The sequence below is a fragment of the Pseudophryne corroboree genome, chromosome 4 (assembly GCF_028390025.1).
Source record: "Pseudophryne corroboree isolate aPseCor3 chromosome 4, aPseCor3.hap2, whole genome shotgun sequence".
NCBI lineage: Eukaryota > Metazoa > Chordata > Amphibia > Anura > Myobatrachidae > Pseudophryne > Pseudophryne corroboree.
The window spans coordinates 408357786-408370955 of record NC_086447.1 but is presented as its reverse complement, the minus strand read 5'-3'; the positions used below and the strand labels follow the sequence as shown (position 1 = coordinate 408370955).

Below are 13170 nucleotides of genomic sequence, written 5' to 3'. Positions count from 1 at the left end.
GATTGGAAGGCGAGGTCTTTGCACTACTACAAGGAAATGTAACAAGAACTAAAGAGAGTAAAACAAACCCTAATTTTTTTTAAGTATACAAATTGTAAAAGGTTAAAAAAAGAGAATATAGGACCATTAAAAGGTGAGTTGGGTGTCTTGATTAATGATGACAAAGAAAAAGCAGAAATATTGGATGCATTTTTCTCATCAGTGTTTACTAGAGAGGATCCGATGATGGAAGTATCAAATAACATAAGTAATGATAATGTACCATTGCTTAGTACTTGTTTGTGGGAGTAAGTTAAAATGAAGATTAATAAATCTCCTGGTCCGGATTGACTTTACCCAAGGGTTCTTATGGAGCTAAACTCAGAACTAGCAAGGCCCTTATATTTAATTTTCCATGATTCAATTAAAACAGGCATGATACCAAAGGACTGGCGTATAGCAGAGGTAGTGCCAATATTTAAAAAGGGAATCAAAACTCATCCTGGTAACTATAGACTGGTAAGTTTGACATCTATTGTGGGAAAAATACTGGAAGAAATTTTTAAGAGATAGCATATAGGAGTACTTTGAGACCTTCAAGGTTCTTAATAGGAACAGGCATGGTTTTGTGAGGGACAGGTCATGGCAAACTAACTTAATTAGATTCTATAAGAAAGTGAGCAATAATCTTGACCAGGGAAATGTAGTGGGCATAGTCTATTTAGATTTTGCTGCAGCCTTTGACACAGTGCCTCACAGGAGACTGATTTCCAAACTAAGAGAGCTTGGTCTAGGAAACACTGTATTCAGGTTGATAATTGGCTGGATAACAAGGAACAGTGAGTGGTGGTTAATGGGATGATTTCCAACGGGGCCACTGTATTCAGCGGAATATGGTAAGGGTCAGTACTCGGGCTGCTACGGTTCAATATATTTATTAATGACCTAGGAGTAGGTCAGGAAAGCATAGAGTCAATTTTTGCAGATGATACTAAACTATGTAGGGTAATTAATTCAGATGTGGATGTTGAGTCTCTTCAGAATGACTTATTTAAACTGGAAGTTTGGACTGCTAAATGGAGAATGAAGTTTAATATTGAAAAATGTAAAGATATGCACTTTGGGACTAAAAATAGACATGCAATCTACAAATTAAATGGGGAAAATATAGGCGAAGAAGTATTACAAAAAGATTTGGGGGGTGCTCATTGATAATAGACTTAACAACAGCGCCCTATGTCAAAGTGCACCAATAAAGGCAAATAAGGTGCTAGCATGCATAAAAACGGGTAATTGAGACAAGGGATGAGGGTGTAATCCTACCATTGTATAAATCATTGGTACGGCCACATCTTGAATATTGTGTACAGTTCTGGGCACCTCACTATAAAAAGATATCTTAGAACTTGAAAGGGTTCAGAGGTGAGCTACAAAATTAATAAGGGGCTAGAGGCACTGGATTATGAGGAAAGGCTTACTAGGTTACATATGTTTACACTTGAAAAGAGGCATCTAAGAGGAGACATTAATATTTACAAATATATAAGGGGACAATACATGGAGCTATCAGGCGATTTGTTTAATGAGAGATTTCTTCACAGGACATGCGGACACCCTCTGAGGTTAAAGAAAGAGAAAATGTCATACCCAATGAAGGCGTGGGTTCTCCACAGTAAGGGCAGTAAGGATTTGGAATACTCTGCCAAAGAAGGTAGTAATGGTGGACACAGTCAATATGTTTAAACATGGATTAGATACATTTCTAACTGAAAAAGATATCCAAGGATATAGCAGTTAAAATGAATGTACTTAGCAAAAATATGCATTATAGTTGTCAACACTTGAGTAGGTATGGTTAAACCTATGGTTATAAATAGAATAGTGTAGGGTAATTTATACAGGTTGAACTCGATGGACAACTTGTCTTTTTTCAACCTCATTAACTATGTTATTATGTTACTATGTACAGCACTGTTTGAACAGGTTACAATATGATTAAAGCTACATACAATATAATTGGGGCTTTCAGACAAGCAAAATACAAAATGCTTCAAAATTTTCAAACATCTCTATTATTTACCCATGTTCAAAATACTTCATGTATACATTTTAGAGGCAGACTTATTTTTAACGTAAGTACTTTAAAATGGGTAGCTTGCTCTTTTTTATTTGATTTTTCAGTTGCAATATACAGAATGCATACCAGGATATGTACTGTAGTCAAGAAGTCGACAGTTACTATGTCATATTCATATTGTCGACTGATGTTGTCAACATTATTAAAATATTGAAATGTAACTATAAAATTTTATCATGAATAGAATGTCGTAATAGGAAAAATGTCGACATTAGAGTTAGGATTTCTCTTAGGCTAAGAGTTTAGGTTAGCATAAGAGATAAATTAAAAAGTGATTGTCGATCATGTCAATATTTCAGCAATGTCGACATGCTGATTTTTTTATATATTGTCTATCATTCCCATGTCAACATTATGAATATATCAATATCACATACCAAACCCCCTATCAGGATTATCTTGATTTTGATTTTAATTGTTATCAAAGAACAGACTTGTCACTGTTTTAGTCCTATAAGCAGGGGAATAACATTCATTATGTTTTATATATAGTCTGTTTTATTAAGTGGTTAATATACTATTGTTATTGCTGGAAAATGCAAGATACAGTATACGAAGTAATTCACCCACAATTCACCTTTATATTAGTCTCCTGTGCTAAAAGTAGTCTTGTGAATAAAAAAAGATTTGAGAATAGTCCCTTCTGGTGTAGTATATCATACAGAAAGTGATTATTTTTTTTCAAAATATCTAAGTTCATCCATAGCAAAAACAATAAAGGATTAATAAATGGTTATCGGTGTATCTTTTGTTCAACTCTTCCTCTTGCCAAGTTACAGTAATGTGATAAGATAATAAATGTCAAAAGGAAAACTGTAACAGTGTAAAAATGTATAGTAAGAAACTATAATATTGTGCTCTTGTACAAAAGAAATGTGATGAGTGCAAGCAACATACTCTCTGACCACTTAATACTGGTATGTGTTCACAACATGGCAAAAAAAAAAATTGATCACCCCGCAAATCCACATTTAATATCCACCCATATGCAGCATGTCTGCGTACCAGATAAAAACTTGAATAAATAGCATATTAGTAAACTCTGGCAGGTCCTTGCATGGATAATTTCTTATATCCCCATACACCCAGTAAATCTCCTTGTGTCTTCGGGTGTCTTTTCTAGTATGCAGGCACATCTAGATGACAACACATCCACGTCACGTGACTTATCACCCACATACAAAAATGGAATGGGAGAGTTGCTGGTCCCGTACATGACCAGCATCAGGGTGGCCAAGTCAGTGTACAGGGTCTACAAGATGGAGTGCACCTTCACTTATGATTCCTCTATCATACTCCCCTACCGTCATTATCACCATGTCAACATGATCACCGCCGACACAATATACTGAACCTCTTCCAAGATTATCTTCATTTTGAGCTTCAGGTTATCAAAGAACTGACGTCACAGTTTGAGTCTTATCAGCCAGTATACTGTAGGCCTTATTTAAGTTTAAGATGTATGCTGTTTTACATAGTAAAATATATAGTCTAAATATGCGAGGAAAAACACCCCAGTTTCATATCTATTCAGTAGCTAATATTCTGCCGCTATTACTGGCAAAAATGCAAGATATATTATTTCATTCACACACAACCCACCATTTTATTAGTCCCATGTGCTAAAAGTAGTCTTACTTTGTCATGTTCATTGCTATAACTCATTGAGCAAATATGCTGCAAAGCCTCTAGGTGCTAAAGTGATCAATTCCCTGATAGTTTTATTGTTTCCTTATCGAATATATTTCCTTACTTAATGCTAAGGCGCAGGTTTTTGGTTTGATTTACAGCCAGTATTTTTCAGGGATCTGAGAGAATATGTGACTTGTCTTTTACACAAGCACACAATACTACTGCACATCTTAAAGTATGAATTAGAATATGTATGTTTAGCAATGATGTGTATGTTTAACTGAATGTCATATTCTATTTGCAGCATAATTGCTAGGTTTCTTTAAGGTCAGCAAATCCCAGAGATTGACAATCTTAAATGAAACTTCCAGAGATGCATGTAACAGTCTTCCCTTGTCTTGTAAGAACAAGTAAAAATAGATCTAGTCCATACCTCCCAACATGACCCTTTCCAGGAGGGACAGAATGCTCTGCTCCTGGACTTCCTTCTTAATTTATGATTGCCATCACCTGTGCTGAAACACCTTTCTTATCCATTAACCTATTCAACACAGGTGAGGGCAATCAAACATGAAAAGAAAAGTCCAGAAGCAGAGCATTGTGTCCCTCCTGGAGAGGGTCATGTTGGGAGGTATGCTAGTCTGGTTTAAGACAAGCAGCAATATTGGGTGACCTTCGAAATGCAGAGTATGCTCCTAACTGTGCCATCTCCAGCGGTGTTCCAACTACTCTTAACCCCACCTGTTCCTTTGTTTAACATGAGCAGTGTGGTGAGGTTACAGGAAATAGATGGGTTTGCTCAGTGATAAATGGACTTCATCTGCACATAGTGTACATTGCATACATTTATAGCTACATTTTAGGTAATATGCAGGATTTTTATCCAGCATTACATTCAGTCATAACAGACATAAATCCCAGAGGCCACATCTTTCACTGGAAATGCAATGAAAAGTGCAACATCAGGCCTTTGTAGTATTGTCTAACAGCACAATGATCACCTAAAATAATGTACTCACAGGAAGTCCAGGTGGGCCGGCTTTGCCAGGTGGTCCTGCTTTTCCTCGTCTTCCCTATAGAATAAAAACAATGACATTTTTAAGTTTATGAACTTGTAATTCTTACTTTAAAAAAATCATCAGTAGCATTTAATACTAACATTAATTAGTTATAATATCTAAGTGTATTTACCAATACCTATGCATAAAGGACAAGGTTTATTGTATAATGTTTTATTATATTATTTGTTTTCCAAACACAACTGTATTAATGAGACATCAATTAGATCAATAAGATAAATTGGCAATGATAGAATAAACACATCTAACCATGGTCAAACCTGCACAGCAAGTTGCAAAATAATGTGATACTATTACATTACTTAATTTTAAAATGCAGTCTCTGATCTAACATTCAGCTTCAATAATCTCCTGTCATAGCTTTAAACTGATGCAAGTACTTCTTGGCTATTAATGGTTGAATTGCTTAAACACAGTAATCTGTCACTTGCTGAGATTCACATGCACCTGGACTCAGGAGCTCAGCAGGTGCCCAGGAATGTTTGATCAGAAGAGAGCGTCAGAGGGGAATCCTTGGGCCTAATTCAGATCTGATTGCAGCAGCAAATTTGTTAGCTAATGGGCAAAACCATGCACACTGCAGGGGAAGGGGGGGCAGAGAGAGTTAGATTTGGCTGGGTTATTTTGTTTCTGTGCATGGTAAATACTGGCTGCTTTATTTTTACACTGCAATTTAGATTTCAGTTTGAGCACACCCCACCCAAATCTAACTCTCTCTGCACATGTTATATCTGCCCCCCCCCCACCCTCCCTGCAGTGCACATGGTTTTGCCCATTAGCTAACTAATTTGCTGCTGCGATCAGGATTAGGTCCCTGGTTACTTGTCAGACCACTGGATAACACAGAAGACTGTATGCATTGATTAGTAAGCTGTGCCTTATGTGCACCCATCAGTGTCTGACAAACCTGAGCCCAGGAAGTAGTCAATTAGTTTTCACATTTTCTTTCTTCCGTGTAATTAAAAGTACTCTATTTGAAAACTTGCTGTTTCTATGAAATTGTATAATAAGCTTTATTGTTCCATTGAATATTTTAATAAAAAAGGGATAATAACAGATCTCCAAATGAAATGAGATAATGTGATTGTTACGCACATTATGCATAGTGAGTGGTGACTGCACATATTAATATAAGTTTATTATGTTTAATTTTACACTTGCCCGCTATTACTGTAAATCTTTCCTTGGAAACCATTTTTATTAATTTATACTGGATTTAATAAAACGGATAAATTAAGAGTTTTGCTGCAACTGAGAATATCATGCTGTAGTTTAATTGTAATTTTGCAATTTATTGTTGTTAATAGGGTTATTAAATTATCTTTATAGAGGGTACATACTGGATGGATGGATGTGTGTACTCTATGTATGTATGTATGTATTTATCTGTATGTTGGATGTTTGCAGAGCTATTATTTCAGCAAGCACTGTAAAAGAACACCTTACAGGCATGCAGTGCAAATCTGAGCATATTACAAAGCATGTGTAGTTCATGGAAGGTCAATGCTAAATGGCATCAATGCGTCAACCTTCTTTGTGTACTAAAGTAATCCCATCACCGCCAGTATATATGGGTGACCTCAGGTGATTATACTGTAATCAGTTATGGCCAACCGGATACACTTCAAAGACTGCACATTACCCTTAATCTCAGTAAAAAGAAAGTTCATGTAATCAAAGAAATACCTATCTGTAATAATACATCAGCAAGCATTTCTATGTAAAATAGATACGTACAGTACTGTATTACAAGCTATGATAAATCATACTAAGAGCTACGGCAATTCAATTTGATATAAAGGAGACCACATTTTGAAAACTAGGTGAATACAGAACACACACAATGCAAATTTCCATTTGTGAACATTTTGCACTTGTTAGGTTTAATATGCCTCATAATGCAAAATGTCTGTTCACATGCAGAAGAACCAAAAAAAATGTAACTTTGCAGTAAATTGGCAGATATCAGGGCCCAACTAAAATGTATTTATCTTACTGTAATAAATAAAACAGGACTAACACAGCTGTTACCCATGGAGGAAGAATGGAGACCATGGGGGGAATGTAATAGGCTGTGAGAATCAGAAAGTGAGTGATATTGGGAGAGTTATCCTGGTTTTTTTTTTAAAGTCGCAATCATTTATATGGCAAAACCAGCTTGATTTTACCATGTTAATGATTGCCACTTTTAAAAAAAATGGAGACCTCCCAAAATCTCTCACTTTCTGATTCTAAAGGTGTGTACATATGGTGAGATAAATCTCTAAGATTTTGTCTACATAGTCAAAATTTTAAGGAAAGTTAGTGCACATCTCAAGGTGTTAGGTAGCTTGTGATATCGATTCAATTCCGATGCGCACTCCCGAGGGGTTGGTATCGCAAAGCTAGATAGACTGTGCAGGAAAGTCAATCATGACTATCTAGTGTACTATCTATCACAAAGTATAGGCAAAATTAGCACTTAGTCAAAATCGTACATTGGGCCTAATTCAGAGTTGATCGCAGCAGGAATTTTGTTAGCAGTTGGATAAAACCATGCTAACTGCAGGAGGGGCAGATATAGCGTGCAGAGAGAGTTAGATTTGGGTGGGGTGTGTTCAAACTGAAATCTAAATTGTAGTGTAAAAATAAAGCAGCCAGTATTTACCCTGCACAGAAACAACATAACCCACCCAAATATAACTCTCTCTGCAAATGTGATATCTGCCTTCCCCTGCAGTGCACATGGTTTTGCCCAACTGCTAACAAATTTGCTGCTACGATCAACTCTAAATTACCCCCATAGACAAAATCGAAAGTACAGATAGTCAAAATCTGTGCTATATGGGCTCTGGGGGAGTTCAAGGGAAATCGCATAGACAAAATAGGGCATAGCAAGGATCTCACCGTGTCTACACACCTTCACAGTCTATTACATCCCCCCGATGTGATGCAGAATGCTCATCCCTCCTCCACTGATCTCAGGTGTGCTACTGCCTCTGTATGACCTTCCTGCATTGCATGCAAGGAGGAGGTCACCTGATACAGGCGTCTGCCATTATCACCTGCTGAGCTTTAACTATGGCCTTAGCTCTGATTTAAATAAGAGCTGAAATCAATGGAACATAAAGCACTAAAAGCTGCGGCCGATGGTGAAGGCGCAACAGGCTAGCGGTGTTGCCTATTACTTCTGCAAATGTAAAATAAAGGATATTTAGCTCCTTGCTGGAAAGATACAGAGGAGTTCATGACCAATAAAAAGAGTATTTAGTTATGAATATTTAAGGTGTATATTTAAGAACATCCAGTATGCAGCTAACACTAGTGACAAATAGCTCAGGGGTTGGTGCAGGCTGTACAGGAACCCAATTTTGCACAGATCATAGCTCCTGCAGGCAAAGTGGTCTTATTTTTGAGAGAGGGGAGATCCTTCTTTCAAAGTTAGTTGACTAATACAGTCTGTTCTTCACTTATGATCAACAGATAATACAACCACTACACTAAAGCAAATAAAAACAGTCCAGAGATGCAGAAAGGCTCTAGAAAAGAGCCTTGTTATCCCCAAACATGGCTGCTATGGCATGCTCATACCTTCAATTTGCCACTTAGTAGAAATACTGTATATGCCTTATCTACAGTATCATATGCCCACTGCATTATAGAAAATAAAACCAGCTTGTATACTGTACATACAGATTTTCAAACAAAAGTAAAGTAAAATGTGTTACTGTGGTTTTTTTTCCAGAAAACTTTCAATTGCTGTTATTGTATCACCTTTTGAAAACTGTTTTGCATTCTAGGCTTTGGTTATAAATAAAACTAATGGTATGTTTGCAAAATAAAAGTTTACTGTATAAAAAACAAAAACAAAGTGTGATTTGTTTGAATACATTACAAAAAAAGAGACTAAGGGTGACATTTACTATGCAGTGATAAGAGCGGAGAAGTGAGCCAGTGGAGAAGTTTCCCATGGCAACCAATCAGCACTGAAGTAACATCTATAATTTGCATACTATAAAATTATACAGAACTGCTGATTGGTTGATGGAGCAACTTCTCCACTGGCTCACTTCTCCGCTCTTATCACTGCTTAGTAAATGTCCCCCTTACACTGGTGTCTGAATGCAACCAGATGGATAGGTGTATATTCAATTCAAGTTGGGTGTATATTCAATTCAAGTAGGTGTATATTCAATTCAATACACTGCTTAGTAAATGTCCCCCTTACACTGGTGTCTGAATGCAACCAGATGGATAGGTGTATATTCAATTTAAGTTGGATCCTTTCCGATAAGCATTGTCGGAAATGATCCGACAAAGCACTATTCAATGAACGGCCAAATCCGACAGGATATGGCCATTCTCAACAATGTCATTCCGTGGAAGTGAGGGGCTGCAGTGGGGACAGACCTGTGACCCAGCACACAATTGCCCTAGTACCCGCACGGAAAAGTGGCGGCAGCACAGGCTGCAGCAGGACATACAGTAGACCCACACACCCCCAGCACTTGCCGTTGCTGTGACACAAAGGGGGGGTATATGAGGTGCTAGTCCCGGAGACTGTGCGGCGGCAGCACTACTGCTGTGCGTGCAGGATGCCTATGTATGGCTCCGCCCACCCCGGGGTGAGGGAGTGAGTGCCAAAGCAAGTGGCCGAACTGTGGGGGGAATGCTCAATAGAAACCGCTCTCCTTACACTATAGATGGATAGAGCAGGTTTATGATAATGCGGGTTGGGGGGGGGGGGGAACGAGGCGGCGACAATGTAAATAAACTTTTTTTAAAGTCGAATTGACATTGTTGGAAACGGGGCTAAAATCTGTCGGGTTTGGCTGTGTTTCCGACAATACACGCGGCTCGGCAGCTGAAGGGGGCTTCCATGTGTATTCCAACAGCTTTCCGACAAGTTAGGAATTCCCGACTTGTCGGAAAAAATGGACCCCTATTAAATAGGTCGGAACCCCTTCTGACCTAAATCTGTCGGAAGCTGCCGTCTTTCCGACAAGACGGCAGCTTCTGACACTTATAGAATTTACCCCATAGGGGTAAAACTAAAATAAGTGACGACATTCCTTAACAATGTATTTGTCTTGAACTAATAGCTTTACAAGGTACTAGTTCTAGACATTCGACTCACCAATGTCAGTTTAATACATTGCTACTCTTGGTGAAAATGTCTAATCTACCTAGGGCCAGATTAACAATGGGGCAGATGGGACTAAAGTACAAGGCTTCCATAAAAACATAGGCCCATCATCATGGCAGCCACCAAGCTGGCCCCATGATTGGTCATTAATCGCATATATTAAAATTGCATCTCTACTCACAGAATGATGCCATGGTTGTACTTTTACACATTTAGGAACACATTGTGGCGGATTTTGTAGTTGGTGTATATACTCACATAGCACTGGCCATAGCTCTTCCACTTCTTATAATAGGTCCTTGATGATGTGCACCCCCAGGCCCATGCAGCTCTTAGTTCGACCCTGCACCTGCCTGACAGTAGAGCAGTTCACAGCTACCAGTTTACATACCCTTTACTCTAACATCCTATATTCTTCTGCATAATGTTATCTATCGCCTGCAAAAGAACAGTAAATGATACAAGGTCTAGTATTTTATCCTGACTCTACTTCATAAGGCACGGATCACTGTAGGAAGCGTCCATACCAATCATAAATAATAATAATAATAATAATAATAATCTGTTTATTTATATAGCTCTCCTTCTCCAATAGGACTCAAGGCGCTTGGTAAGTAGGAAAGCACCTTTGTCCATCTCACTTTGGTCATAGTATAAATTATACAATGGATAAATACCATAAAACAAGGCCACACAAGACCCTGATGTGCCTTCTAATATTTTTTAAAATCTAACAAGCACAATATATTAATATAATAGTTATTAGTTGTATTTTTAGAATACTTGAAAAATACAGTAAAGAAAATATATTAGTTATATTAAAAAATAAAGTAAAATGTTTGATAAAATGATGGTAAGTAAAAATAACAGACATACATAAGTGGTTTATTATCATACTGTCTATTATGTCTAAACAAATATGACTCATAAGGATTTTTTTTACATATTAAACTCCTTATCAACAATTGTTTGCTGTGTACATATTCGGTTACGTCTATCTAATATGCCCTGAATTTAAAGAATATAGTCTTTATTGCAGATTGATGGAATAGTTGATTTACAGGTTATGGGATGGATGCTGAACAGGTCATGGTTTGGATGCTGCACAGGTCATGTGATATGTGTCACGTAGGTCATTTGATGGATGTTGCACAATGTGATATGTGTCACGTAGGTCATGGAATGCATGCTGCACAGATCATGGGATGATGATGATCAGAGATTAGGGGCCTGTATAAAGCAACATGACAGTCACTGAATTATGAGGCAATGTAAAATACTCCTACAATCCTTTTTTTTACATTTATAATACAGTAGTAGAGATATACATAGACCTCCTGTTTTAGTTTTGGTTCCAATTCATCATCGTGTTTTGGTAAGTTTTGGTTTGTATTCAGATTTTGGTTCAGTTTAAAATTGATAGAAAAATCAATATCGTTGATAAAAGTTGCACAAAAAAAATTAAAACAGCTAAAATCATGTAATTGTTTTGCAATCCAAAAACCCAAATTTGTAGATAATATTCTGAAGTGCAGTACAGATCTACAAAATTCGGGTGGATTTGGATTTCTTAAGAATGATTGCTTCGGTGACTGCGGCAGCAGCGAGGCAAGAAGACAAAAGAGCCGGCTGGGCACAGTTTAGCATGTAATGACGCCGCAACGGCAGTGTCATTTATGACTATAGCACATGTGCCCCATGTACCAGGTGACGGTGGTTGGTATGGAGGGATTCACTTGGTGATTTACCCTGGCCGGCTTTAATGTGTTTTGGATGCTAGTTGCGTGGTAGCTGGCCGGTGCAGACTGCATGTTAATCAAATTTAGGTGCAGCTGCCACATTCGGGGGACACTCTGTACCATTGTATTCCCCTGTTGCGAGGCCTGCACTAATTTCTTCCAGTTCTTGATAAAGGGCTGCTGCAGCTGCCTCAGTAGTATGGAGGGGGTCTGCAGTGAGAGGAGCAAACAGACAGCGCTGCTGCAGCTTGCTTCTTGAGCTTGCAGCTACAGTAGATCACCTCCTCCAGCTCTTGGTGGCTGAGACAGCAGGGAGGCTAAAAGTAAGAGCCGGACAGGCGTAGTATGTCATGTCATGACAATGCAGCGACAGCATCATTTTTACTATGGCACATGTGTCCCATGCACCAGGTGATGGGGGCAGCTAGGGAGTCACCAGTTGGGTTAACCTGGCCGGCTTTAAAGTAGAGATGTGCGGCAGGCACTTTTCGTGTTTTGTGTTTTGGTTCTAATTCCCTGCTCGTGTTTTGGTTTTGGATCTGGATGATTATTGAAAAAAACATAAAAATGGCTAAAATCACAGAATTTGGGGGTAATTTTGATCCTACGGTATTATTAACCTCAATAACATTAATATTCACTAATTTCCAGTCTATCCTGAACACCTCACACCTCACAATAATGTTTTTAGGTGGCTGTATAACTAAGCTAAGCGACACAAGTGTGCAGCACAAACACCTGGCCCATCTAGGAGTGGCACTGCAGTTGCAGACAGGATGGCACTTGAAAAAACCATGCCCCAAACAGCACATGATGCAAAGAAGAAAAAGAGGTGCACCAAGGTTGCTGTATGACTAAGCTAAGCAACACAAGTATGCAGCACAAACACCTGGCCCATCTAGGAGTGGCACTGCAGTGACAGACAGGAGGGCAGATATAAAAAACTAGGCCCCAAACGGCACATCATGCAAAGATATAAAAGAGGTGCAATGAGGTAGCTGTATGACTAAGCTAAGTGACACAAACAATTGGCCCATCTAGGAGTGGCATTGCAGTGACAGACAGGATGGCACTTAAATTAAAATAGTACCCAAACAGCACATCATGCCAAGAAGTAAAAGAGGGCAATGAGGTAGCTGTATGACTAAGCTGAGCGACACAAGTGTGCGGCACAAACACTTAGCCCATCTAGGGTTGGCACTACAGTCATACTGCACTAATGGCGGATACCGGATACACGTCTAACACCAGCATAGTTGTTATGGCCTCTGTAATCCGCTTTGCAACAGGATATAAATATATACGGCAGTATCACTGGAATTATATGGCAGTACCACTGGACACATACGGCAGTATCACTGGAATTATTCGGCAGGATAACTGGAATTATATGGCAGGATCATTGGACTTATATGCCAGTACCACTGGAATTATACGGCAGGATCACTGGACTTCTACGCCAGTACCACTGGAATTATA

At 38.5% G+C, this 13170-nt stretch overlaps 1 protein-coding gene across 7 annotated transcripts in view; it reads right to left on the bottom strand.

Moving 5' to 3' along the window:
- COL19A1 (collagen type XIX alpha 1 chain) overlaps nucleotides 1–13170 on the bottom strand; it is a 1277374-nt gene that overhangs the window by 628678 nt on the left and 635526 nt on the right. For all 7 annotated transcript variants that reach the window (XM_063916766.1, XM_063916758.1, XM_063916759.1 and 4 more), the window contains one exon: nucleotides 4768–4821. In XM_063916766.1, coding sequence (XP_063772836.1) covers nucleotides 4768–4821 — 54 coding nt within the window. The remainder of the gene's footprint in view (nucleotides 1–4767; nucleotides 4822–13170) is intronic.